At 39.3% G+C, this 27,182-nt stretch overlaps 1 protein-coding gene across 1 annotated transcript in view; it reads right to left on the bottom strand.

The window, feature by feature from the left end:
- Positions 1-26,828, bottom strand: part of LOC126235126 (protein FAM98B-like) — a 65,298-nt gene extending 38,470 nt beyond the window's left edge. The window contains exons 1-4 of the mRNA XM_049943860.1: positions 26,541-26,828; positions 26,243-26,448; positions 23,031-23,191; positions 3,290-3,400 (exon numbers count right to left, since the gene is read on the bottom strand). Of these exons, the coding sequence (XP_049799817.1) occupies positions 3,290-3,400; positions 23,031-23,191; positions 26,243-26,448; positions 26,541-26,578 (516 nt within the window). The 5' untranslated portion in view covers positions 26,579-26,828. The remainder of the gene's footprint in view (positions 1-3,289; positions 3,401-23,030; positions 23,192-26,242; positions 26,449-26,540) is intronic.
- Between the last annotated feature and the right edge of the window lie 354 nt (positions 26,829-27,182).

The raw sequence follows: 27,182 nt of genomic DNA, 5'->3' as shown, positions 1-27,182 counted from the left end.
TCTGTAACTGTAAGGAAAGTCTTAAGACCAGCGTGTTTTGCTTTATTCTAAAGTACCTTCGGTGGTTACTATAATAATGTTTTTTTCTTCTCCTACAATTCGGTTTTCTAGGGTTGTGAACAGTTCACATGCTTTACTTACTACTATAAACAGTGTTAATTCTCATCATTACTCATGGTTTTTTGTTGTTTACTTCCACATGTATGTGTTGGATTTTAACACACATTTCTCCGCTGTGTAGAACTACTGTCATCTCGCCGTTTCATGTGTTTTGTTTTGCTATTGCTGTAGTTGGAAAATAAAAACACTCGCAAAACAATAGCAGACACTCCTGCAACTACCAAAACAAACAAAAGATGAACGCACCCCACAGCAGCACAACAAAACACACATAATAGCAAGCACAGTTTTCTTCACAACACAAAAACGTGAATATATTTAGTGCAGTTGAAACTGCTGTGTGCTAAGACCCAACACAGACACAAGGAAGAACAGGAAGAATGAAAGAAACAACAAAAAACAGTGAGTAAGAAAACAAATTAACACTGTTTATAATAGTAGGAAAACGTGTAAACTGTTCACGATCCTAGCAAACAAATTGTAAGAGAAAAAACCATGATGTTAAAGTGACCACTGAAGGTGCTTTAGAATAACGCAAAATGGGTTTGGTCTTATTAAGATTTTCATTACAGTTGCAAAAGACCGTAATTAATCAATACAACTTATCTTACTGTTGCCTACAGATCACAGAGGATGGTTCATGTTGGACCAAGATCAGGCCTTTTAAAAATTAATGCACTCGAGATGGATAATAATATTCCATTTAAAATTAGTAATTGCAGATCTGTTCTCCAAGAATGTTATGTCAATTTTCAAAATTTATGTAAAACTGCTGACATGTGAATGGAGGCAACTCTTACTGATTTGGAATACATGTCCTGGATAGGAATTTTGACCTGACCTAGAATAATTCGAACTGTATGCAAATACCTAAAAGATAACATGAGACACTTTATGAAATAAGTGCTTAACAAGAAAAGTGAGAAACAACAGCTGTTGGCTTACCCAAGTAGCTAATTTCCTTAATTGTGTAGGCTCAGTTAATAGAAAGCAAGTGAATTATTCATCCAAAACAAACCAGCTCATTGTTTTATAATTACAAGTGTGATCATTGTTTCATAATTAGAAGTGTGACTGACCTGTCAAAACCTGAACCTGCTTGTGATTATAATTACTGCTTTACTGCTGTTGACACTGGAGGGCACAGGAAAAATGGCTCTCTTCATGAACTCCTAGTTCTAGAAATAATATCTTAAAATTTATCTAAAAACAAAGATGATGTGACTTACCAAATGAAAGTGCTGGCAGGTCGACAGACACACAAACAAACACAAACATACACACAAAATTCAAGCTTTCGCAACAAACTGTTGCCTCATCAGGAAAGAGGGAAGGAGAGGGAAAGACGAAAGGATGTGGGTTTTAAGGGAGAGGGTAAGGAGTAATCCTTTCGTTCTCGCAAACTTGTAAATGGACAAAAGGGGACAAGGAAACCACAGAAACACAAGAAACGGGATGAAGAGATTAAAACAACAAAGCAGGTTACCATGGCTGGCTCACCATGAAAATAAAAATGGAAAAGCCAGCCACTCTGCAACACATTAAAACCTCCACCCTAGAAGGTGGATTACTTTATCAGTATACTTAGCTGCAAATCGAACTATTACTGAATTTAACTCTTACAAAATTTATAGAGCAAGGAAAGTAATCTGTATCTTATTTTGGTAACTTAGCACAAAAAGAATTACAGTTGAATGTATGTCATATACATGCATGATAAATTCCTGGTTAAGAATAATAATTTCTGTTCACAAGTATTTACCTACAATTTCCCCCAATGTTGTGACAAAGTGTGAAACTTTTTTACCATATATTCTAGATGGTTCAGTCTGAACTTCAGTATTTTGTTGTGGGACAACCTCGTGTACTAGCTTACAATAAACTTCAGTGATGAAACTAATTGTCTAATAAGGGTCACTGCTTTTTCATACATTATTAGAAAACATGAGGACTTTGCTACTGATTATCAACACCGGATAGTAAACAGAGACATTGACTAATAAGCTACTCCACAGTTACAGAAACTGAGATCAGTGAGCTGTGTGTCGAAAAGACAAACAAGGTGTGCTGGAAAGAAAATTTCTGAGTTGTAATTTCCTGCTGTGCCTTGCTCTTTTCTGGAACTGTATAAGACTTATTTTCAAACAATAAATAACTATTCTACTAAGAAGTTTTATCCATGAAATTTAAAATGATGATGTTAAGTCTCATTAAGTCTGAGATTCTCTCCGTATGATAACATTAAGCATACATTGGTGATTGGAAACAACCTATATTAATGGATGCATCCTGTAAGCAAACTAATTAATCTCAATCTAGGCTTTGGTAGCTCATTGGCAACCTCGTCTACTACTTACTTTCCATTGCAAGATTTATACATTAGACTGGAGATATGCTAATCTCTTCTGCTCCCCCCCCCCCCCCCCAAAAATAAAATAAAATAAAATAAAAAAATTAAAAAAATAAAAATAAAATAAAAAACTTAGTCATGTAGGCATTAATATCCCTGATTTATATGGCCACCTGTGTAGGGGGTATTAATATCATTTCCATTGATCTAATTCAATTTTTATTTTGTTTAGGCCTATATTAAATGCATGGCTTGGTAGATCAAAGGGTGCCAGGCTACAAATCTATACACTTGGGATTCAATCCCTGGTTGGCACAACATTTTTTTTTTCCCCCACCTCTGGCAATGACGTGTATAGTGAAAATAGACAAGGCACTTTGTGGTTCCAAGTCCACTGAACTGTAGTTTCCCCTGGAACTGGATGATTGATTATGCTTGGAGCTAAGTAATGGTATACCTCTTCCAATTGAATCACAGCTAGCTAATCAACTTTCTGTTTTTCACTTTGCCTGGTAACAGTGATCGTATTTATGAAATAACATTTTCACCAGGATAAATCCCTTTCAGTTTAATGGAGAATTGAACAGCTGAAAACTGACTGGTGAAACAGTAATAATGATAGCTGGTCACTGCACAAAATCATCATATTAAACTAATGGAAAACTGACATAGGGTGTATTAATACCAACTGAACAATACTGACATGCCTGTCATAACTGTTCAAAAAGTAACTGATATACAACCATCTTGCAACATCCACTCAAGTAATGTGCAAACAAAAATTATATAAGAACTAAAGGTTCCATTTCAAAGAAATACCTTTGTTTCAACTTTTCCAAATAAAAGGGCTGGAGTAATATTTGCTGGAGGTTTCGGAAATTTTAATGCTATCAGCATGTTTTTCAGGTCACTTGCAGTGGAGCTTTCACTCTGAAACAAAAAGTATTTGGTTCATTAATCCATTGGTCATGTATGCAACAACTTTTTACAGCAACCATGTTTCGCCATATACAAGTACATGCAGGCAACTTTCTTACAAGTACATAGATTAATTAATTCATTCATACACTCTCTCACATATCCATTATTTTCTATGGCTCCCTTCTTCAGGGATGGGAATAAGTCAAAGTATACATTGACTGACTAAAGCATATGTTAAAACTGTGTGTGTGCACGTGTGCATGCGCGTCTGTTTTATATTAGCCATGTTTAACATAATAAAATAGGAGGAATGACTGTGTAGGAAAACCTGCTCCATCCTCAGTTACATTAAATTGCTGAGGTTTATCTCCTATTGCTTGCATTCTAATACCATCATTAATCACAGTAGTTACCTATCCATGACAAGAATTGACAAGGAAAGATCCCAACAAGACCTCACATTTTGAGGAGAAGAAAGTAACACTTGCAAGGTATTAGCCATAGAAATCGATATTGCATGAAAATTTAGGCCTTAACTCTGATAGTACACAGTTATGCCTTCTGAAAGAACTGCTTTTAAACATGCCCATGCATTGGTTGTCATTCGTTCCACTCCAATGCACCCACTTAATATCGAAGCTTGAAGTACTATACAGTGGATTGAGTAAGAGGTATGTGAAATATGTTTTCACACTTTTAGTATGTCTTGTCCATTGCATCCAAGCACATGGTTTCTAAGTGTAGCTGTTTCCAGAGATCTCTCTGCACTGAATGTTATGTTAGAATCTACAAATGCAGTGTAAGTAAATTAAATGAACAAGTGTCACTAAAGATGTGGTGTCGAAGTATTACTAACATCACTGTTGTATATTATTTTCATTGGATTTTAAAGCTGGTGCTTTTGAACTGAAGCACATTTGAAGGAGATGTGCTATTCTTCAACATGATCATACATCCAAAATCATTAAATTTGTTTCATAATAATTCAGTTGGTTAAGTTTATTCATTTTGATTTTGAGGCATATATTTGAGGTCTGATAAAAAAGTAACAGAAATTATTATTTTTCTTAAAAAATCTTTATTAATCAACATCAACTTTTCCCCCTTCAAAGTAACACCGCTCAGATATAAAACACTTGTGTCAGCACTTTTTCCTATCTTGGAAGCACTTCTGGAACCACATTTTTGTTATGGTGTTCATCTTCGGCAATTCTGTTTTTATCTCATCAATGGTGGCAAAACGACGTCCTTTTGTCGTTCTCTTCAGCATTGGGAATAGAAAGAAGTTGCAGAGCACCATACCTGGTGAAAATGGTGGCGAGGGGAACATAATGGTTTTGTTTGTTACCAAAAAATCACGAACAAGCACTGAGGTTAAGCTGGAACACAATCGTGATGCAATTTCCATGAGTAGTTTTGCCACAATTTTGGTTGTTTTCTTATAATAGCTTCATGTAAATGGTGCATAACTTCCAGGTTGTATTCCTTATTGATTAGACATCCATAAGGCGGGAACTCGTGGTGTGCTATCCTATTGCAATCACAGAAAACAGCGATAAGAACCTTCACATGTGATCGAACTTGTTGAATTTCTTTTTGTCTTGGCTCTCCAGGCAGTTTCCACTGGGATGATTGGGGATTGGTTTCGACGTCATACCTGTATACCCATGTTTCATCACCTGTTATAATCTTCTTTAGAAATTATCAATCACTGTCAACCTCATGCAGAAATTCCTGAGTGATTTCTACACAATGTCATTTTTGGTCAAAATTCAACAATTTAGGAACAAACTTTTCCGTTACATGTTTCATGCCCAAAAAGCAGAAAAAATTGATTGGCACAAGTCAAAGGATATACCGACATCATCAGCAACCTCTCTGGTGGTGATTTTCTGGAAACATTTTTACTTCTTCCACATTGTCTTTAGTAAATGATGTGCTAGGGTGTCCAGGGCGGTCATCCTCTTCTTGACCTCTTTGAAAAGTTTGTACCACTTATTAACTCTTGTCTTACTGACAGTAGATTCAGCAAATGCCACAGTCAACATTTTGAATGTGGTGCTGCACTTATTCCATATTTCAAGTAAAATTTAATGCAGATTCTTTGATCCTTCTTTTCCTAAACTAAAAATTCACTGAGCACTCAAAACACACACAACCTTTTTGACTGTCAGCAATAAACCAAACATTTAAAACAGCTGTAAATGCAAACAGTCATCAGAAACATGTGTACCAATAAGATAGAAAAAAAGTAAATCTGACATATAAAACCTGCAAAATTAAAAACAATTCCTGTTTCTTTTCAATTACATCTCGTATAGCTACAGAATATCAAAATGAGAATGTTATTAAAATATTGAGGTTGGAATAATTTTCACATGGAATAGATTGCTGGAGCAGAGAACTCTTTTTCCTCAAAATATGAGTATAAGTTGGTGATGTTTCCGTATGAGACCTGTTTACAACAAACAATGCAGCTAAAAGCAAATTTCAATCCTTTAATCTAGGTAAAGAGAATTTGAAGCTAAGTGACAAATATGGTATGATTTTAATTTTCTTCGGTTTTATTTTTATTTTTGCATAAACCCTATTGTCCTCTGAAACCTAGATAAGGAAGGAGGGAACAACCAACAGACTTAAGACTGATTAGGGTTTAACGTCCTGCCAATGACTAGGTCATAGAGGAAGCGCAGACTTGGATTGGGTAAGGATGAACCATCTTAGAATTTAGGTAAACCAATGTAAACATAAATCCAGTTGGCCAGTTACGGATTTGAACCATTGTTGTTCTGAATACGAGTCCAGTGTCTTACCTCTATGCCTCCTGACTCATAATGGAGTGGTCAGACTTGTCATTTCAAAATTTGCTGTGATTTTTTTTCCATTTGTAGTTGCCATTGCCACATACTAAATTTCAGTACTGATATGAACTGGGAGTTACCTAAAAAATGTCACAACAGAGTAATTCAATGCCAGTTCAATACAGAAAACTAACATTTTCAACCTGACTATCCTGGATTTCTTCCAAATTCGGTGTATTCAATAATCAGATAAAAGACAAAAACTTTGCAGAGGTATATGACAACTGCGAATAAAGTTATTGTCCAGCTCTGTTTGGAACTTTTGTGAAATGTGCACATGTGTCTCAATACAAATGCCTACAATTTGTGTGTCTAATCCAGATATAGCAATGAAACTTATATCACTGAAAAGCTAATGAGTTGAGCTTTATATTGAAATGTGGTATGGTAGGTTTCTAAGAATTTTCATATGCAAGGTCAATCATTGACATTTGATCTTGAATATCTCAAAACAACCCACCTTCAATTTCCCAAAAAAATTTTATTGTATTCCTCAAGGGTGTCACTATAAAAATAGTAAATATCTAGATGGCACACCACAGTCACCATGCCCAAAAATTTATTTTATCTATATCACTACCCTTTCAAAAATTGGTAATTAGCTCATAAGTATGAACCAAATTATTGAAAAGTATAAATTGTAAGTAATGTTGTATAAAAATATGGTTTATTTCACTGCAATGTATTATAAACCATCTACAGTGCAGCTTCCATGAAGATGCAATAAAAAGTGGCTACAAAACATCACACATTAAATGTTTAATGTTCGCCATATCTGGTGCAAGGTGGTTAAGTATCTTTCCAGTTGGTGCCATTGTATCGAATCTTGTGAGAATGTCATATCTAATGATAACACAAATGTCTGGTTTAGTGCGTAACACAAATGATGGTGATGGTCCTTGCAGATGGAGATGCTGGCCTGTCCATTTGTTCCTTTGTAAGTTTGTAAGACATGTGCAACCCACCAATGATTGTCATACATACAAGCAACAAATCCATGCATGACGGTTAAAAGCCTTTTGTTACCATAGTAATCACTGGCTCAGCTCTACTCATTAACGAAATAGAATATGCCCTTCTTCACTATACATTCGTTGGCATTATTACAGCTTATGGGTACCTGGAGTTGCCCACCTATGGTTGGAATTTTGCTTCAGCTTGCTAATTGTAAACCTGACTGGCTGTTTGGTACTATTAGACACTTGATCAGACAAATAGCTCGCTGTGGGCACTGTACAACCTGATATTACAGTGTAGCTAGCTGTAGAAATAGGAGCTGGTCTTACACTGTAGCTTTTAAGCCCAAATTGGAGCACTACATAACCATGAAGCCATTTTACAAGTATCAGCAGTAGCTATATGAAACACCAAATAGTCAATAAATAATTAAAACTGAAGGTATATATACGAGAACATAGGATGACAATGTGTACAATGAGTTGTTTAGACTTTTCATCGAAAGTTTATTCACAATAACAACACAATTGTATGTGAATGGTGGTCTCACATCAAAATGATAAGTTAACTGAATTATAATTTAAAGTAGCAAAGTAAAATGTAATTACATTGTGCAAGCAGAGCATTTACAGATAATAACAACTTCACAAAAGACCCATAACTCTGCTCAGCATGCTTATTTAAAACCTCGGTCACTTGACTACAATGTTAATCAATACATTGTCTTATAACATGACCCCCTTTCAAGAAAGCTGTACTTAACCTTTACATACACACATTTTACAATACATGATAAATATTCTCGGTCAGTTTGAGACTCTGTAAGAAAATATTTAAATCCAGATTTTATACTAATAAAACATTAAGGTATTTACTCGCCACACCTACCATTGAAACCCAACCAGTCAGAACACCAACTTTTACATACTAAGGCAGTGCAGTTTGATGCTAATCAAAACAGTTTTAAATACAATGTAATGTCAAACTATAGTTGAATAACATAGAAATCAATGGAGTCAAACTGAGATTTCCATACTAGCTTTAATTAAGTGTGTTTATGTGGATTAATCTTAATTGAGGCACATTTCTGCATATTATTAAATAAATTGTTTATAAATATTTACTAACTTGTTTGGCAATAAACACAACTTCTTATCTTCATTGCTGGTATCAAGAGCTTTTAAACAGTGCCTCATACAAGTACTTTGCATGACTGTAACCATTTTTTATGACTTTTGCAATGAGCTTGTCTCACCACAACAAATCATAAGGTGTCTAGTTTTCTCATAGTACGTCTGTAGGACATGTTAAAATATTTTCAGTAAATATTACAATTCACTGGGGCCATCTTAACTCACTCAGTGGGCACACCACCCAAGTTCCATCAAAAAGATGGCTCTGAGCACCATGGGACTCAACTTCTAAGGTCATCAGTCCCCTAGAACTTAGAACTACTTAAACCTAACTATCCTAAGCGCAGCACACACATCCATGCCCGAGGCAGGATTCGAATCTGTGACCGCTATAGCAGTCACGCGGTTCCAGACTGTAGCGCCTAGAGCCGCTCGGCCACCCCGGCCGGCTAAGTTCCATCACTACGGGGATTTCCCACTGCTGGCTTGCTGCTACTGCCACCACCACCCCCCCCCCCCCCCTGCACTTAAGGCTTGCTGCAACCACCCGGCCACTCTGCCCAAGCCATGTCCGACTCATATTGTACAATCACTTCATGGCACCTTGCCAGTCACAGACAGCCGCAACTTAATGGGCTAGCTGCTTGGAATGTCACACAATGTCGTCTTCATCGTGGGAAGCTGATGTATGGAGGAAAACACTGAAGCAGTATTTTCTCCGCACCACTGAAACAGTTGTCATGGTGTCAAGATACGCTTTTTCTGACGTCACTTGAGGCTGGTTAGTGCTGCTAATCTCTTTACAGTCCCTGCATCCCAATAATGAAGTCCTTAACAATGTGCTGTAGCAAATAAATGGCATTCTGTGTAACATCGAAATCTTCCTGGTGGTGAGACAATTCACTAAATCCTTTTTGTTTTTGTATTTGACAACACATCCGTCTGAACAGCAATATATGTGCTTTGGAGTTGGAAAGTGTCATTTTAAGAAACTGATGAAATCATGCTGGAAAGAACACACAGAGTTAAGTAAGTGTGCCTCCCCCCCCCCCCAAAAAAAAAAAAACACACACACACACACACACACACACACACACACACACACACACACACACACACACACACACAGAGAGAGAGAGAGAGAGAGAGAGAGAGAGAGAGAGAGAGAGAGCGCATCATGCTGAAATTGGCAACTTAAGTCAACAAAAAAATATGTGTGAAGATTATGTGATTTTCAAAATGGTGGTCTAAGTTTTGGACACACATTTAAGTAGTGTAGGAACAGTTAGAACCAACAAACACTAGACACTGCAAGTTGTGGATTCATTTATGTTGATAAAACTGAATACAGTTACATTTGTACAGAATCTTTACATGATAGTACCCCATTTAATGAACTGACAACCTTGAAAGAAATGCCAATAACCTTACCGGACAAGGAAAAAGCAGTGGTGTACTGAACAAAAGGTAAGAGCAGTACAAAACACCAACATCAGAGTACTGTTCAAAAGGAATTTAACTTTGTTCTGAATGTGAACTGTAAAGATGGAAAAATGAAGTTGCAGTTGTAAGACCAATTAGAAATTATGATGACATTAAATGTGTGCCTTCATTTTTTTTCTGAAGGTAGATTAAAGTCATTTGGTGTCAGTGATAGCATCTTGTGTGGCTGGGCTTTACTAACAACAGATGTGAAGAAGAATTAACAGCTTGTCAGAGTTGGATTAAAAGCTTCAAAAAATTAGCATAAAATTTCACAAGAAAAATAACTTTTTTCAAGAAAATGAAGTGATTCAAGCTGAAACAATTGAAGCTCTTAAGGACAAATGAAGGCACAAATTTGATAGTTTTAGTGAATTTTGAATTTACAATGCAGAACACCACGTTTTGAAAACGAAATGTGCACTAAAATGACACGGCCATTCAAAATGGAAATGGATACAGAGGCATGAGCACTCCACTCCTGCATTATCAGCTTTATACACAATAATCACTCTGGACGGTTTACTGTTACCTATGGTACACGTTTGTATTCAAGAATCGAATTTTGTAAGAAGATCAATCTTCTTCACCAGGCTATTCCAATATTGCCCCCCTGGGGCAACAGCGGCCGTGCCCTCCTCTCACTGTGCTCACTGACAGGCACAATAGTGTAGGCTATCAACGAGAAAACCATATTGCACGCATTCTGCACATGCACAAGTTGCCTGACCACACCGGCCATTTGCCACAAATCCACAACAGTACCCATATCTGCCCGGCTGCCTGTCAGTGGGCACAAAAGTTGGGACAGCTTATTCTATACAGATAATCTTGAGGTAGCTACATCACAGTCTGGAAAATATGGGAAATGAAATGTTACGAAAGCATTCTACAGGATAGTTATTTTGATTGTGGATGGAACACTGCAGTTTCCATTCTACCGCCATGACAACATTCAAGTGTCAAATTACCTAGTGCACTAACAGTTTTCTTGTGTTCTCCAAAATCTAATAATTTGATCAAATATATGTAACACTTCTCAAAGTATGCTGAATAAGGCCGATTCATTCCTATTATGTTGTAAGACTCGAGATTTTTGTTATAAACACCAGTTTCTGGTCAAGTTTTGGAATAACTGCCTTTCTAACCTCCTGAGATTCTAATCTGATGTGTATTTCTAGAGATATTTTTCAACAGTTTTTAACCCATTTTGATTTCTGTTCATTAGACCACCACGTATCACCCAACGAAAAATGTTAAATGTTTTCCCGGAGATTCTGAATGTGGTGCCCTACTTAAGATTTCAAAGTTGAGCCCCTTTCCACCCCCTGGGAGTGGTACAAGAGCTCGAGTTTGGTGTCCTCGTTAGAGATGAATAATTTTTCTTACAAGTTTTTTTTAATATGATTTGTATTTTTCCAGATATTTCCAAAAAACAGTATTAAATGCTTCACCCTGTGTATAGTGACATTGAAGAAGCAGTACTACGTTACTGATTCTTCCATTTTCTGCATTTCAGTCAGCTGGCACACTTGACTTGGCGCATCTGCTGTTACCATGGTAATAATGAAATTCCAATTCTGTACAACGAAAATGAAGTTGAAAGAATACAGCAATAAAAGAAGGAAAAAAAGACTGAATTTCACGTAACTGTAAAAGAATGAAATACTGCATAGCTGAGGCACTGGAAATACTGAGGCTAAAGGCAAAACTGCTGCATGTAGGTGGAAAAGGTGTTCAATGCCAGAACTGTAGAAAAATGCCGCAGGGAGATCAGCACAGGATTGACGACTGATGCTGTAAATCACACTCAAGAACGAATCTCCACTTTCATATACTGCTTTCAAATGAGAGATGATTTCTTTCTTAGTGGAAAGATTTTCCTTTGAAACACTGTCCATTTCCATCAAATGAAGTCTTGACTTGAGCTGCTGTACAATGCGAAGAGATATGTTAACTAGCTGCAACAAATTTGCTGTAGCCGTGCATAGTTTTGAATTAAGCAGCAAATTGACAGTGTCTGTTATGCAGTATTGTTTCTTCAGCACTGATAAAAAAGGAGTTTAGAAGAAGTTGGAAATTATAGACCACTATAACTAATCTTCCTGTCTTGAAGAAAAATGCTTCTGGAGTCATAACATGAAAGCTCTAAGTACAATCACTGCTTCTATTAGATTCTTTCTCTTCAAAAGAACTGGAATCTTCAGCAACTGGTGGGGTAATTTCTGAACCCTTTTAGTTGGAACATCAGTGGTCTTGTAGTGTAATGAAACAAAAACAATAAGTCCAGAGTGGAATTGTTTTTTATTTTTATAGTATGGTAAACTGTTTCAAAGACATCAGCAAACCAGTAATTCCTCCGCTGTTGACATGGAGACGAAGTGCAGAGTTGTCGTTAACTGCAAGAAGGAACCCTTGACAACTGCTCAAATGAGGTACTGTTCTAGAACACATCACCTCTTCAAAACTTCAGGAAAGTGATGTCAGCAGTGAAACAGGTTTGTAGTTGTCGATATCACTCCTATCACCCTTTTTAAATAGGGGTTTAAGAACAGCATACTTCAATTTCTGTGGATAAATTCCCAGAGCTAATGATGCATTACATATTTCCGATAAGACAGGGCTTACTATTTGGGAAAAAAATGTTTAATACAACGAAATCCAGATGTTTTAATTTTTTATCATGATGATTATTTTGGAAGCAAGACATTCAACATCATGGTCATCACTGCCCTGACGAAAACTCAGCACGTCATTCTTGTGGGGTTCGGTGGTAAAGACTCCTCACATGAAGAGTAGTTTTTATCCATTTATTTCCAACCCAGCACTTGAACGATGTGGACTGACAGTCTACAAAATTTCAGAACCCGTGTAACACTGCTGTCAGTGTCGGCAAGGATGGTTGGCAGATTTCCAGCCCCAAACATAGCATAGCTCTGATGTCAACACACAAGACACACACAGCCAAAATATGCTGAACCAAAAGTAGCATACCACAAACTTCACACAGTGGTCGATTCTCCTGTCAGAGGAGGAAACCGTGTGTTAATGGGCCATGTCATACACACATCATCAGCGAGGTTGGCACAAAGTCCATCATGCCTGTGTGGTCGAATTGCGTGATTACAGTTTGTTTTCCAACACCTCCAAATATTCAGTTTTCCACTGTTGCAAAATTTGTCTGTCAGATTATGAGAGGACGGCAAGCAAGGGGAAAGCACACAGACATGCAGTACCATCCCAAAATGCTTCGCTGGCTGCTTGTCAGCTATGTCATTTCCCTGTATAGACAAGTGTCCTGGTACCCAGCAAAAGACCACCTCCTTCCCATAGCTTTGGAGCCACAGTAAGTAGTCAAACATGAGCTGAATCAACTGGTCTACCAGATGGATTTTGTGGACCACTTTTAATGCAATAAGCGAGTCAGAACAGAAGAGATACCTCTGTCTATGATGCCTATGAATCCACTCCAGTGCCATCATAACACTATATAACGCAGCATTATGATTGTAAGTTATCCCGGAAAACCGCATCAGGGAGAACAGCTGAACAACTGAGGGCATTCTCTTGCTGGGATCCATCCGTATAAACAAACATAAAACTGTGGTAACAGTATGTACTTAAAAATGAAAACACAGTTGTAAAAACATAATCTGGAGTCCAAGTTTTCTTGTACTGTGTCAAGCTCTTGGGTTTATCAATACGCCAAGGTATAAATTTGTTCAATCTCTAGCCATATATTCAGATGTCTGATATATTTAGGGTCTCGATTCAATCAGTAGCACGTATCCCGAACGGCATGCTTGTATGGGGACAATTCCCGAACAGCTGCTCAAAGTTGTGGTGGACCACCACACTAGATGCCAATGACAGACAACACTGAGATTTCCAGGGTGTCAAACCAGAAGAAGGTACCACTGAATATAGAGCAGTGGTTCACCAGCCTCTGCACATGAGTTTGCAGACATAGCTGAAAATGCTCCGATCAAAATATGAATGCCCTCGTGGTGGACAGCAACTAAAGTCCTGAAGTACGAAATACAGGCTGGTCCATAAACCACACTACCACAATCTAACTGCATTTGACAGGTGGGACTTGATGGCTCCCCAAGCCTTTCTGCAGAGGCATTTCAAAATATTCAATGAATTGAAGCCCTTTGTTCATAGGTCTCTCAGATGAAGGAGCCAGGATAATTTTGAGTCAAATAGTAGGCCCAAAACCTGCACATTTTCCTTGAAATGTACAATATTGTCCCCCTTGTGAGCTCTGGTTGGTTGAAACTGTGACAAGCATGGTAAACATTGACTTGCAGTCCTCTCTGGTGAGAACATAAAAGCAGTTTTAGTTTCCCAAGTTTCCAGCCTCCTGGTTGTCAGCTGTAGTAGTCTCATTGTCGCCTTAAGGTCGGAGGAAGAGCAGAAGATTACAAAGTCATCCACTAACAGAGAGCATTTAATAGGGTTTCTGAATGTGGAGGAGATGCCACTGATAGCAACTGCAAACAGTGTGACACTGAGTACACTGCCTTGGGAGGACCCCGTTCTCCTGAATATAGCAATAAGACAAGGCATCACCAACATGATATCTAACGCATTCTCCTCAACAAAGGATTGGGTAAAAACTAGCAGATGTCCATGTAGTCCCCATTCACGACTGGTGAAGGATGATGCACCTCTTAGTGGTGCCATATGCTTTTTTGAGGTCAAAAAATACACCAACCATACTGTTTTCGAGTACGAAAGAATCCTATATCACAATCTCCAACAGAAATAAATTGTCAAGGACAGAACAGTAGCAGCTGCAACCGTACCAGGAGTGGCACAGGTGACTTCGGGACTTGTGGATCCACACGAAGCGGTGGCTGACCATACGCTTGAGAGTCTTACCCAACAACTGATAAGGGATACACTTGGGGTAACTGTTAGGGTCCTTGCCTGGTTTCCACAATGGAATATCCAACTTGGTGACACTTTCCATCAAACGAGATCTGATGGACCAAGATAGGAGCTTTCCTTTGACTCTATGACACAGATGACAGAGAATGGCATAATGAATCTGATCCATTCCTGGAGCAGTGTCTCCGGCTGTGGACAGAGACTATTCCAATCCCACATGCAGAATGGAAGACCAGCTCATTACACAAGGAGAAGACTGACCAACTCAGCAGTCTTTGCTGGGTGAGTGCAGGCACTACCTGATGGTACACTTGTCTCATATGGAGTAGACCGAATTGAGATCGCTCCACAGGGATCCCATGAACCGCAAGGGAAACAAATTTCGACCCAGACAGATACCTGCATGTCTGAGCAAACCTTACACAACTAGTCATTGCCCACTAAAGACTGTTTTACCTAAACATCCACTCAACTCATTGGCACATAGCACACCTTTAGGTTGAGGGTTTGTTTTCTTTTAAGAGGAGTGTACCTTCCTTGTGGTCCACACTGTGAAGAATAATGCTCAGAGTTTATGTTAGAAGAGATATAGCAGCACAAGCCAGTTCCCAGCTTGGGAAATCTTGGGTCGCCACAACCATACCCAACCACTGGTGGTGGAGTTCCATGGGAAAAATAGAGTCCTTCATTCCCTAAGTTATGGGACAGACTTCATAAGGCCCCTCCAATGAGGCCTGTCCAGCTTGGGTGACCCTGACTGTAACTATAGTGCAAACAGTATAGCCTTCAGCACCATTGATGCACACAAAGCTCAGCACTTAAGATGTGTATGTTAAAGCAGTTTACATACCTCAGGAGAATTAATTTTTGAGAGAATATATGTTGTTGTTGTTGTGGTCTTCAGTCCTGAGACTGGTTTGCTGCAGCTCTCCATGCTACTCTATCCTGTGCAAGCTTCTTCATCTCCCAGTACCTACTGCAACCAACATCCTTCTGAATCTGCTTAGTGTATTCATCTCTTGGTCTCCCTCTACGATTTTTACCCTCCACGCTGCCCTCCAATGCTAAATTTGTGATCCCTTGATGCCTCAAAACATGTCCTACCAACCGATCCCTTCTTTTAGTCAAGTTGTGCCACAAACTTCTCTTCTCCCCAATCCTATTCAACACCTCCTCATTAGTTATGTGATCTACCCATCTAATATTCAGCATTCTTCTGTAGCACCACATTTCGAAAGCTTCTATTCTCTTGTTGTCCAAACTATTTATCGTCCATGTTTCACTTCCATACATGGCTACACTCCATACAAATACTTTCAGAAACGACTTCCTGACACTTAAATTTATACTCGACGTTAACAAATTTCTCTTCTTCACAAACGATTTCCTTGCCATTGCCAGTCTACATTTTATATCCTCTCTACTTCGACCATCATCAGTTATTTTACTCCCTAAATAGCGAAACTCCTTTACTACTTTAAGTGTCTCATTTCCTAATCTAATTCCCTCAGCATCACCCGATTTAATTTGACTACATTCCATTATCCTCGTTTTGCTTTTGTTGACGTTCATCTTATATCCTCCTTTCAAGACACTGTCCATTCCGTTCAACTGCTCTTCCAAGTCCTTTGCTGTCTCTGACAGAATTACAATGTCATCGGCGAACCTCAAAGTTTTTACTTCTTCTCCATGAATTTTAATACCTACTCCGAATTTTTCTTTTGCTTCCTTTACTGCTTGCTCAATATACAGATTGAATAACATCGGGGAGACGCTACAACCCTGTCTCACTCCTTTCCCAACCACTGCTTCCCTTTCATGCCCCTCGACTCTTATAACTGCTATCTGGTTTCTGTACAAATTGTAAATAGCCTTTCGCTCCCTGTATTTTACCCATGCCACTTTCAGAATTTGAAAGAGAGTATTCCAGTTAACATTGTCAAAAGCTTTCTCTAAGTCTACAAATGCTAGAAACGTAGGTCTGCCTTTTCTTAATCTTTCTTCTAAGATAATTCGTAAGGTTAGTATTGCCTCAAGTGTTCCAACATTTCTACGGAATCCAAACTGATCTTCCCCGAGGTCAGCTTCTACCAGTTTTTCCATTCGTCTGTAAAGAATTCGTGTTAGTATTTTGCAGCTGTGACTTATTTAACTGATAGTTCGGTAATTTTCTGTCAACACCTGCTTTCTTTGGGATTGGAATTACTATATTCTTCTTGAAGTCTGAAGGTATTTCGCCTGTCTCATACATCTTGCTCACCAGATGGTAGAGTTTTGTCATGACTGGCTCTCCCAAGGCCGTCAGTAGTTCTAATGGAATGTTGTCTACTCCCGGGGCCTTGTTTCGACTCAGGTCTTTCAGTGCTCTGTCAAACTCTTCACGCAGTATCATATCTCCCATTTCATCTTCATCTACATCCTCTTCCATTTCCATAATATTGTCCTCAAGTACATCGCCCTTGTATAGACCCTCTATATACTCCTTCCACCTTTCTGCTTTCCCTTCTTTGCTTAGAACTGGGTTTCCATCTGAGCTCTTGATATTCATACAAGTGGTTCTCTTCTCTCCAACGGTCTCTTTAATCTTCCTGTAGGCAGTAACTATCTTACCCCTAGTGAGACAAGCCTCTACATCCTTACATTTGTCCTCTAGCCATCCCTGCTTAGCCATTTTGCACTTCCTGTCAATCTCATTTTTGGGACGTTTGTATTCCCTTTTGCCTGCTTCATTTACTGCATTTTTATATTTTCTCCTTTCATCAATTAAATTCAATATTTCTTCTGTTACCCAAGGATTTCTATTAGCCCTCGTCTTCTTACCTACTTGATCATCTGCTGCCTTCACTACTTCATCCCTCAAAGCTACCCATTCTTCTTCTACTGTATTTCTTTCCCCCATTCCTGTCAATTGTTCCCTTATGCTCTCCCTGAAACCCTCTACAACCTCTGGTTCTTTCAGTTTATCCAGGTCCCATCTCCTTAAATTCCCACCTTTTTGCAGTTTCTTCAGTTTCAATCTGCAGTTCATAACCAATAGATTGTGGTCAGAATCCACATCTGCCCCTGGAAATGTCTTACAATTTAAAACCTGGTTCCTAAATCTCTGTCTTACCATTATATAATCTATCTGATACCTTTTAGTATCTCCAGGATTCTTCCAGGTATACAACCTTCTTTTATGATTCTTGAACCAAGTGTTAGCTATGATTAAGTCATGCTCTGTGCAAAATTCTACAAGGCGGCTTCCTCTTTCATTTCTTCCCCCCAATCCATATTCTCCTACTATGTTTCCTTCTCTCCCTTTTCCTACTGACGTATTCCAGTCACCCATGACTATTAAATTTTTGTCTCCCTTCACTACCTGAATAATTTCTTTTATCTCGTCGTACATTTCATCTATTTCTTCATCATCTGCAGAGCTAGTTGGCATATAAACTTGTACTACTGTAGTAGGCATGGGCTTTGTGTCTATCTTGGCCACAATAATGCGTTCACTATGTTTTTTGTAGTAGCTAACCCGCACTCCTATTTTTTTATTCATTATTAAACCTACTCCTGCATTACCCCTATTTGATTTTGTATTTATAACCCTGTATTCACCTGACCAAAAGTCTTGTTCCTCCTGCCACCGAACTTCACTAATTCCCACTATATCTAACTTTAACCTATCCATTTCCCTTTTTAAATTTTCTAACCTACCTGCCCGATTAAGGGATCTGACATTCCACGCTCCGATCCGTAGAACGCCAGTTTTCTTTCTCCTGATAACGACGTCCTCTTGAGTAGTCCCCGCCCGGAGATCCGAATGGGGGACTATTTTACCTCCGGAATATTTTACCCAAGAGGACGCCATCATCATTTCATCATACAGTAAAGCTGCATGTCCTCGGGAAAAATTACGGCTGTAGTTTCCCCTTGCTTTCAGCCGTTCGCAGTACCAGCACAGCAAGGCCGTTTCGGTTAATGTTACAAGGCCAGATCTGTCCATCATCCAGACTGTTGCCCCTGCAACTACTGAAAAGGCTGCTGCCCCTCTTCAGGAACCACATGTTTGTCTGGCCTCTCAACAGATACCCCTCCGTTGTGGTTGCACCTACGGCACGGCCATCTGTATCGCTGAGGCACGCAAGCCTCCCCACCAACGGCAAGGTCCATGGTTCATGGGGTGGAGAGAATATATAATTTTATTAATTTTGGAAGGAGAAGTTGATGATATGTTCGTACACTGGATTTTACCGAGATTTGTCTTTCAATGTACTGCCATTATTTCTCTCTCGAAACATTTGTCCTTATATTTTTTACTACATTTACGAAATAATTATTCCACATATTTGCTGCCTGTGACTCATTTGTAGCCCTTCAATAGTGATGTTATACTGTTGTGTGACTGGCCGCTCTCTCTCTTGTTTCATGCCATAACAATAATGTCAATTTTGATTCAAAATAAAGAAAACTCTAAACCACATTAATGTTGAGGTAACAGATGGTATCTCTTTACCCAGCTGTCAAAACTAGTGTCCATACGCATGCTGAAAACGGGACCGTGGGACATTTTATGCCTATTTTGAAATATGAGGTTGTGCTGCAGACTTACATAATTAGAAGTACTGCAGCTACAAGAGAGTGATAAGGATTACACAAACCTTAGGGTCAAGAGAATTTTGTCACGAAGGTTTCATGCAATGCAGGTACTTCACTCCATTTGCTGTACCTGCATAAATTTATCACTTTCTTTGTCCATCAGAAAACTAAAATAAGAGATACATGACAACAAAGCCAGGTCCTACTACATTTTTTATTCATCAGGGAACTTTTAAGTAAGTAGGCTAAATGTAGTATGTATATGATCACATCAGGTCCAAATATAACTACCTCATGCTAAGAAGAAAAAACACAAACTACTGACAAGAGTCCACACATTAATAGGCTCATATGGTGTAAAAAGTTGCCAGTCTCTTAGATAACAGGTAACATGTGACTGTCTAAATCAAAGCTAAAAAACTTTTTTTAGTTGTAAAATGACTTCATCTGATTGAATAATTTTAAAGCTTTTTTTTTTTTTTTTTAGGGCGCAAAACTGCTATGGTCAGTAGCGCCCGGTCCGTGGCTTAGGAAACAGTAAAAAAACGAAATTGAAAACCAGCAGCAATGGGAACGAAAGTCATAAAATTGGAGAAACTAAAAGCAGAAGGAAGGCTTAAAAATCCACTACAGAAAGGGGTTGGTTGTCCCCAAAAAAAGCTTCAAATGACTGACGTCATTTCACTGGCACTAATAAACTTGAGAACACGGTCGGCTGAGCGCGTGTCATCTGCTAAAATCGACGATATATCAGGCGATAGCTGTAGACAGGAGCGTAACGGATTAAAATAGGGGCACTCAATTAAAAGGTGTCTTACCGTCCACAGCTGAGAGCAGTGGGGACAGAGTGGGGGAGGATCGCCGCTTAAAAGATGTCGATGGCTAAAAAGACAGTGCCCTATCCGGAGTCTAGTTAAAATTACCTCCTCCCGACGACGCGTTCGGGAGGAAGAGGTCCAAGCACAAGGAAGAGCTTTCACGTCCCGCAATTTATTATGGGGAAGTGTCGACCGATGCGCGTGCCATAAATGAACAACACGACGACATAAAACGCTCTGTAGATCGGCGAAGGGAATCGATTGAATAGCTGGCCGAAGAAGAGAGACTGCAGCCTTGGCTGCAATATCTGCCGCCTCATTTCCACAGATACCAACGTGTCCTGGGAGCCAGAGGAACGCCACTGAGGTGGAGCAAGCGCAGACAGTCCTGAATCCGGTGGACCAGAGGGTGTACAGGATAAAGAGCTTGGAGACTGAGGAGAGAGCTGAGAGAATCTGAGCAGATAACGTACTGTATCCGCTGATGGCAGCGGATGTAGTGGACAGCCTGGAGAACAGCGTAAAGCTCCGCAGTATAAACCGAACACTGGTCGGGAAGCCGAAAGTGATTTGGGGTGTCGCCAACGATATAGGCACTCCCTACACCTAACAATGTTTTCGAGCCGTCGGTGTAAATAAATGTGGCGTCCGTCATTTGTGCACATAGAGCTGCAAATGCCCGACGATAAACAAGTGAAGGGGCACCATTCTTGGGAAATCGACAAAGGTCACGGAGCAGGCAGATCCGGGGACGGAGCCAAGGCGGTGCTGTACCCCAAGTTGTCAAGAAGGTTTTAGGAAAGCGGAAGGAAAGAGAATGGAGCAGTTGACGGAAGCGGACTCCCGGTGGTAGTAGGGAGGAGGGGCGGCCTGCATACCCTACATCAAAGGAGGTGTCGAAAAAAATGTCATTGGCTGGATTAGCTGGCATGGAAGACAGATGGCTAGCATAACGGCTCAGAAGGACTGCTCGCCGATTGGACAGCGGAGGTTCAGCAGTCTCAGCATAAAGGGTTTCCACAGGGCTGGTGTAAAAAGCTCCAGACACTAAACGTAATCCACGGTGATGGATAGAGTCGAGACACCGAAGAATAGACGGCCGAGCAGAGGAGTAGACTATACTTCCATAGTCCAATTTCGAGCGCACTAACGCGCGATAGAGGCAGAGAAGGACCACTCGGTCCGCTCCCCAGGAGGTACCATTCAGGACACGGAGGGTGTTGAGGGATCGCAGACAGCGAGCCGAAAGATAGGAAACGTGGGAGGACCAGCACAGTTTTCTGTCAAACATGAGACCCAAGAATTTCGTGACGTCTGAAAACGGAAGGTTCACAGGACCTAGATGTAAGGAGGGCGGAAGAAACTCACTACGTTGCCAAAAATTAACACAAACGGTCTTACTGGGAGAAAAACGGAAGCCGGTTTCGATGCTCCAAGAGTGGAGGCGATTGAGACATCCTTGAAGACGTCGTTCAAGAAGGCTGGTCCGTTGAGAGCTGTAGTAGATTGCAAAATCGTCCACAAAGAGGGAGCCCGAGACATCAGGAAGGAGACAATCCATAATTGGATTTATGGCAATGGCAAACAGTACAACACTCAGCACGGAGCCCTGGGGTACCCGTTTTCTTGGGAGAAAGTACGGGAGGGAGTAGTGTTCACCCGCACCCTACATGTGCGCTCTGCCATAAATTTGCGAAGAAAAAGGGGCAGCCGACCTCGAAAGCCCCAAGAGAACAGTGTGCGGAGGATGCCTGTCCTCCAACAGGTATCGTATGCTCTCTCCAGATCAAAAAATATTGCTACTGTTTGGCGTTTCCGGAGAAAATTGTTCATGATATAAGTGGAGAGAGCAACAAGACGGTCAACTGCTGAACGATGCTTTCGGAATCCGCATTGGGCAGGTGTTAAAAGACTGCGGGATTCCAGCCACCACGCTAAACGGTAATTCACCATACGCTCCAAAACCTCACAGACACTACTCGTGAGAGAAATGGGGCGATAGCTAGAGGGGAGATGTTTGTCCTTTCCAGGTTTCGGAACAGGAACGACGATAGCTTCCCGCCATCATCTGGGAAAAGTACTGCCGGTCCAAATTCGATTATAAAGGCGAAGGAGGTAACGCAGACTATGGGTTGATAAATGCAGCAACATTTGGATGTGGATACCATCCGGTCCTGGGGCGGAGGAGCGAGAAGAAGAGAGTGCATGTTGGAGTTCCCGCATGGAGAAAAAAGTATTGTAGCTTTCGCGATTTTGAGAGGAGAAAGCAAGAGGTCGCACTTCTGCTGCACGTTTCTTCGGGAGAAACACTGGCGGGTAATTTGAAGAGCACAAAATCTCAGCAAAGTGCTGACCCAACGAGTTAGAAATTGTGACGGGGTCCACTAATGTATCATTCGTGACAGTGAGCCTAGAGACCGGGGAGAAACTAGGCGCGCCTGAGAACCGTCGAAGCCGACTCCAAACTTCCGAGGAGGGAGTGAAGGTGTTAAATGAGCTAATAAAGAATTTTAAAGTGTGAAATACCAAGTACCCACTGGTGTATTGTAACAATATAAATGTAAGCTAAACATGTTTCAAACATTTTTTTGGATAAAAAAACTTTTACAAAAATTATAGTTGTTTGCTGTGAACTTAGATCATTTTAATACTACAACTCATATGTACAATGATTTCAAAAGTCACTAAAAGAATTTTAAGATTAATTACGCTATGTCGTATCTTGCACTGAACAGTAAGGGGTGTGTGATATTCGATATAAACGAAAGCACTGATACATTCAAGTGAGTTCCGTTTAGCTAGAAGAACTGTTATATTCTGAAACCCCCTACATCAACTACTACACAGCCATGACATAATGAAAATTACTTTTGCATGATGTGTGAATGCATCATCTCAAAATCAAACTTACCAACTCAACTTGCATTGTTTTAGAGTCATCTGGTTTATTGACTTGGATCATCCGTGCTGCCTCTAGCTCAGTCAGAAGAAAGTCCAGAAGTAACATCCGATTCTTCCTCGATCCCAGTCTTTCACTCATATGTCCCCCAGTAAGTTGGCTATATGCGCATCCTATTACAGAATGCAGATACAGCATTTTTATGAAATTCTTATTTATGTAATACATATTGAATCTGACAAATCCTATCGACAAGAGCAGTTAACACTTCAAAGAAAATTATGAAGCTAAAAATACACTATTCATTTGTAACTGCTTTATGTAAGCTGAGTAGTACGTATTTTCTAACCTTTTCTGGTAAAAACTATTTTGACTTCCTACCCTAATTTCAAATTTTTGTTATAACTACAGGCCTACATTTCTACAAGTATTTTCTAGTTAAGAACCACGATACCACAAAAAGTAACACTCTATTGGTAATTACAGTTACTTCGCAATCATGGTTGCGGTACAAATACAGAACCACCATCAAATGGGGAGAAAAATGTGTGAAAGCAATGAAAATTATACAAAACTTAATTATTAAACTGTAGCTTGACAGCCAAGAAATGCGAAGTCACTTCCCGGCATTAGGGAAGCATCCAATTCCACCTGTCTGCTTTGACCCATGTCATCAATATGGTGGAAATGCCTACTTCCACTGTATACAAAGTGGTAATGATATCGTCACTGCATACACATGCCAACAAACGCGAACAAAAATACAAATGACACAAGAATGTCTCGTTTCTCTTGATCTATACAGCTCAAATGATGCTCTCGATACCAAAAAACCAACACCTAAAATTTCAAAAACAGGAAATGGACACTTCGCTTGACCTACGGAGCTCAAATGCAGTTCTTGATACCTACTGGCAAACCATAAATAAAAAAAATTACAACCACAAACTTCACACACCTACATAACCCACAAAACACCACCAAAACCAAAACCTTAAAACCCTCATAGTCACTAGTTCAACTGAAACACCATAAATATAAAACATAAAATATCAGAATTACCACACATGAAATCAAAACAAAAATTACTTACCAACAAAATCACTTGGGCTGGCTGCCAACAACAAACAAACAAACAAACAAACACACACACACACACACACACACACACACACACACACACACACACACACACACACACACCAAACTGATCACACCTAGCAAAAACGCCACACACATAAACAAAAGGGAAGAAACCATAACTCTCAAAACAAAGCAGACACTTCCAAATCCATATTATGACTACCAAGACTCAAATGAACTAACATTATGACAATGCTAACCAAGGCTCAAATGAACTAACATTTGACAATGCTAACCGAGACACAAATGAACATGATACCACACATTAAACTCAACACGTCAACATCCACCACCAGAAGGTGCCATCAAATACAACACGACATCCACAAACACAAACCAACTCTAAAACACTGCACCACAGTGACGTCACACACCATGACACCATCATGTCATAGGTCAAAGCAGATGGATAGAATTCGAAGCTTATAATGACCCCACTTCCCTCTATTTCACTCTTGAAATGAAGAACTTAATACTCTGGCTGAACTATGGCTCAGTCTGTCAACACAGGGAAGATGTCAGCACAAGTAAGGGAACACTAACACTCTACACCAGGGGTAGTCAACCTTTTTTACCAACTGCCCACTTTTGTATCTCTGTTAACTAGTGAAATTTTCTAAATGACCACTGGCTCCACAATAATGATTATTTATAAACTAGCATAGTAACTCTACTTAATAAAATTTATAAAGCAGAGTTCCTCAAAGTTAATACATATAACAAAAATAACATACCAAATACTTTGTCAAAATTTGATTAAAATCTAAACAAAATACTTTTAAACACTAACACCTTGCCACCCATGATGAAATTTGTAAGTTCTACTCGTGGGTGGTAGGGACCAGTTTGACTACCAATGCTCTACACAATATGATACAGCTGAGTTCAAAATCAAGTCCTCCGATTCCCCAAACAAAAACATTGGGCCTATAATTTTTTAAGAACATTGAAAATTTAGTAAAAGTGCATTTACTGTGGCAGCAGCTTTCACATTGCTGCTCAGCTAATTATGGGAAGTGATGACAAGTAATCCTGAATTTAAAGAGTAAACAAAATGGCAGAAAACAAATATTTCTTAAAATTTATACTGTTCTCTTAGGTTCCTGAATCACAACCTCAGAAACCAGGGCATTACGGTTAATGCAAGGCATAGGTTTTGAAATAAGTCATTAGATGCAGCGATTCTCACTGGCTATCATACAGCCTATCATCACCTAATCAGCTACGATCAACAGAAATGAATTACTATGGCATGCAGTGTGAGAGCCATCAACACCTTAACCAAACATTTATACATGCCAAAAAGTTATTTTTGTTATAAAGATGTCCTGCAATTAGTTACATATCTTGATGTGAATATTTTGCATTTCTTGTTGTGAATATTTTACTCATAATCTCTAAATCTTTCTGACAATTTCCCAGTAAACACATCATAATACTTATACGACACTGATGAGAAAGTACACTGTATTTTCTATCATGAAGAATGACAGAAAAGGCAAAAATAAGATAATCAAAATAGGTTTCATATAACAATATAGGGCCCCAAAACCATGGTAGTGGTGACAAATTTGTGGCACAGTCCAAGGTCTAGGTTGAGTTGGGCAGTGGCAATTTGATTTGGAGTCTGCAATTCCAACAACTGTGAATCAGAAATAAGAGTTTCTGGTAATTTACTGCAATACACATAAGCTCCCTCAAGGTAGAAACACAGGAGGACAAGAAATAAAGGAACGATTGCTTTGAACTGAATACTGAAGGAAATATGGAGGACTCCCACTTTAGAAGGGTCATTCATGGTAGTAATTTTTCTTGCTGCTGACACTGACCACTGTAATGTGCACAACAAAACTTGCTCTCCGTATTTAAGCCATTAACAATATGTAAAGTATACATTTTGTACAAGTTGTCTGGCATATAACAGCTTCTCTATGCTAGTATTTGTTTTAACTTTCTAACGGAAAACAATGTGATGAGATAGGTGCCTCCAAACCAACTGATATCGCCAATCTTACTATAAGGTATCAGTGCAGTCTTTTGGATACTTCGTGTGATAAATGTTCCAAATGAAAGGAGCTTACCCAACTCCTTCAAGAAACTACTGAGTTCTAGCATGAACGAACTAGAATCCTCTGCAGTTGTGATAGCGTTAACATGTTCTTCCAAATGGTAAAGTGTCTGGAGTTCTTTTGATATCCATTCCACAAGGGCCGTGTACTCGACGGATTTTGGGCCACCATCTAAAGCTTTTTCCAAGCAGGAATCGTCAAGCAGTGGACCGGTGTACCTATAAATTGCATAACAATTCATAATATTGGGTTGGGTCATCAATGTCACATTAGCATTTTTAAGTTACACGTTGACAATAAAAAGTGTTACCCTAGATCTTCTAAAGAGTCTAAAATATCATTCTCCATTTTAACTTCTTCGAATTACAAATTCTACAGACTCAAAAATATAATAAATCTCAGGGAAAGATTTTGCATGCCTACAACACATCACATACAGCCGGCAACCAAGGACCTTTACTGTACTGTCAGAAAAAAATATATCTCAGGAACTACCAACTGTTTCTCTATATTGTGTACTGACATAGACCATAAATATATACTGGCTACTTGGGACTACTGAAGACCGGGATACAATCCGTCGGCATTGAGCAATAACGTCAGACTTTGCCAGAGATGATTTATTACACATATTTAACAGCAAAGACGAGTGTTCATAAAGAATGGAATGCAGTAGAGAGAAAACGGATAGTAGACATATATCACGTGCGTTAATATTTCGAACATAATGTTAAGGATATCGCTTGTTTGAGTCCTAGTACTTCTGGAAAAAGTAAAGAAAAAAAGGGGGTACAAGTAACTTTAGCACGAAATATCTCAGTTGACATATATATGAGTTGTATCTCGAACTTCAGTCGATCTGTATAGGTTAACTGCAGTATTGGATACAAATTTAACGTACGTCGATTTCTTCGTTTTCGTTAGCAATAGTATTCTATTCTTCAGCTGACCT

The sequence above is a fragment of the Schistocerca nitens genome, chromosome 2, assembly GCF_023898315.1.
Source record: "Schistocerca nitens isolate TAMUIC-IGC-003100 chromosome 2, iqSchNite1.1, whole genome shotgun sequence".
NCBI lineage: Eukaryota > Metazoa > Arthropoda > Insecta > Orthoptera > Acrididae > Schistocerca > Schistocerca nitens.
The sequence above is the reverse complement of the archived record's forward strand: the minus strand, read 5'-3'. Positions and strand labels throughout refer to the sequence as shown.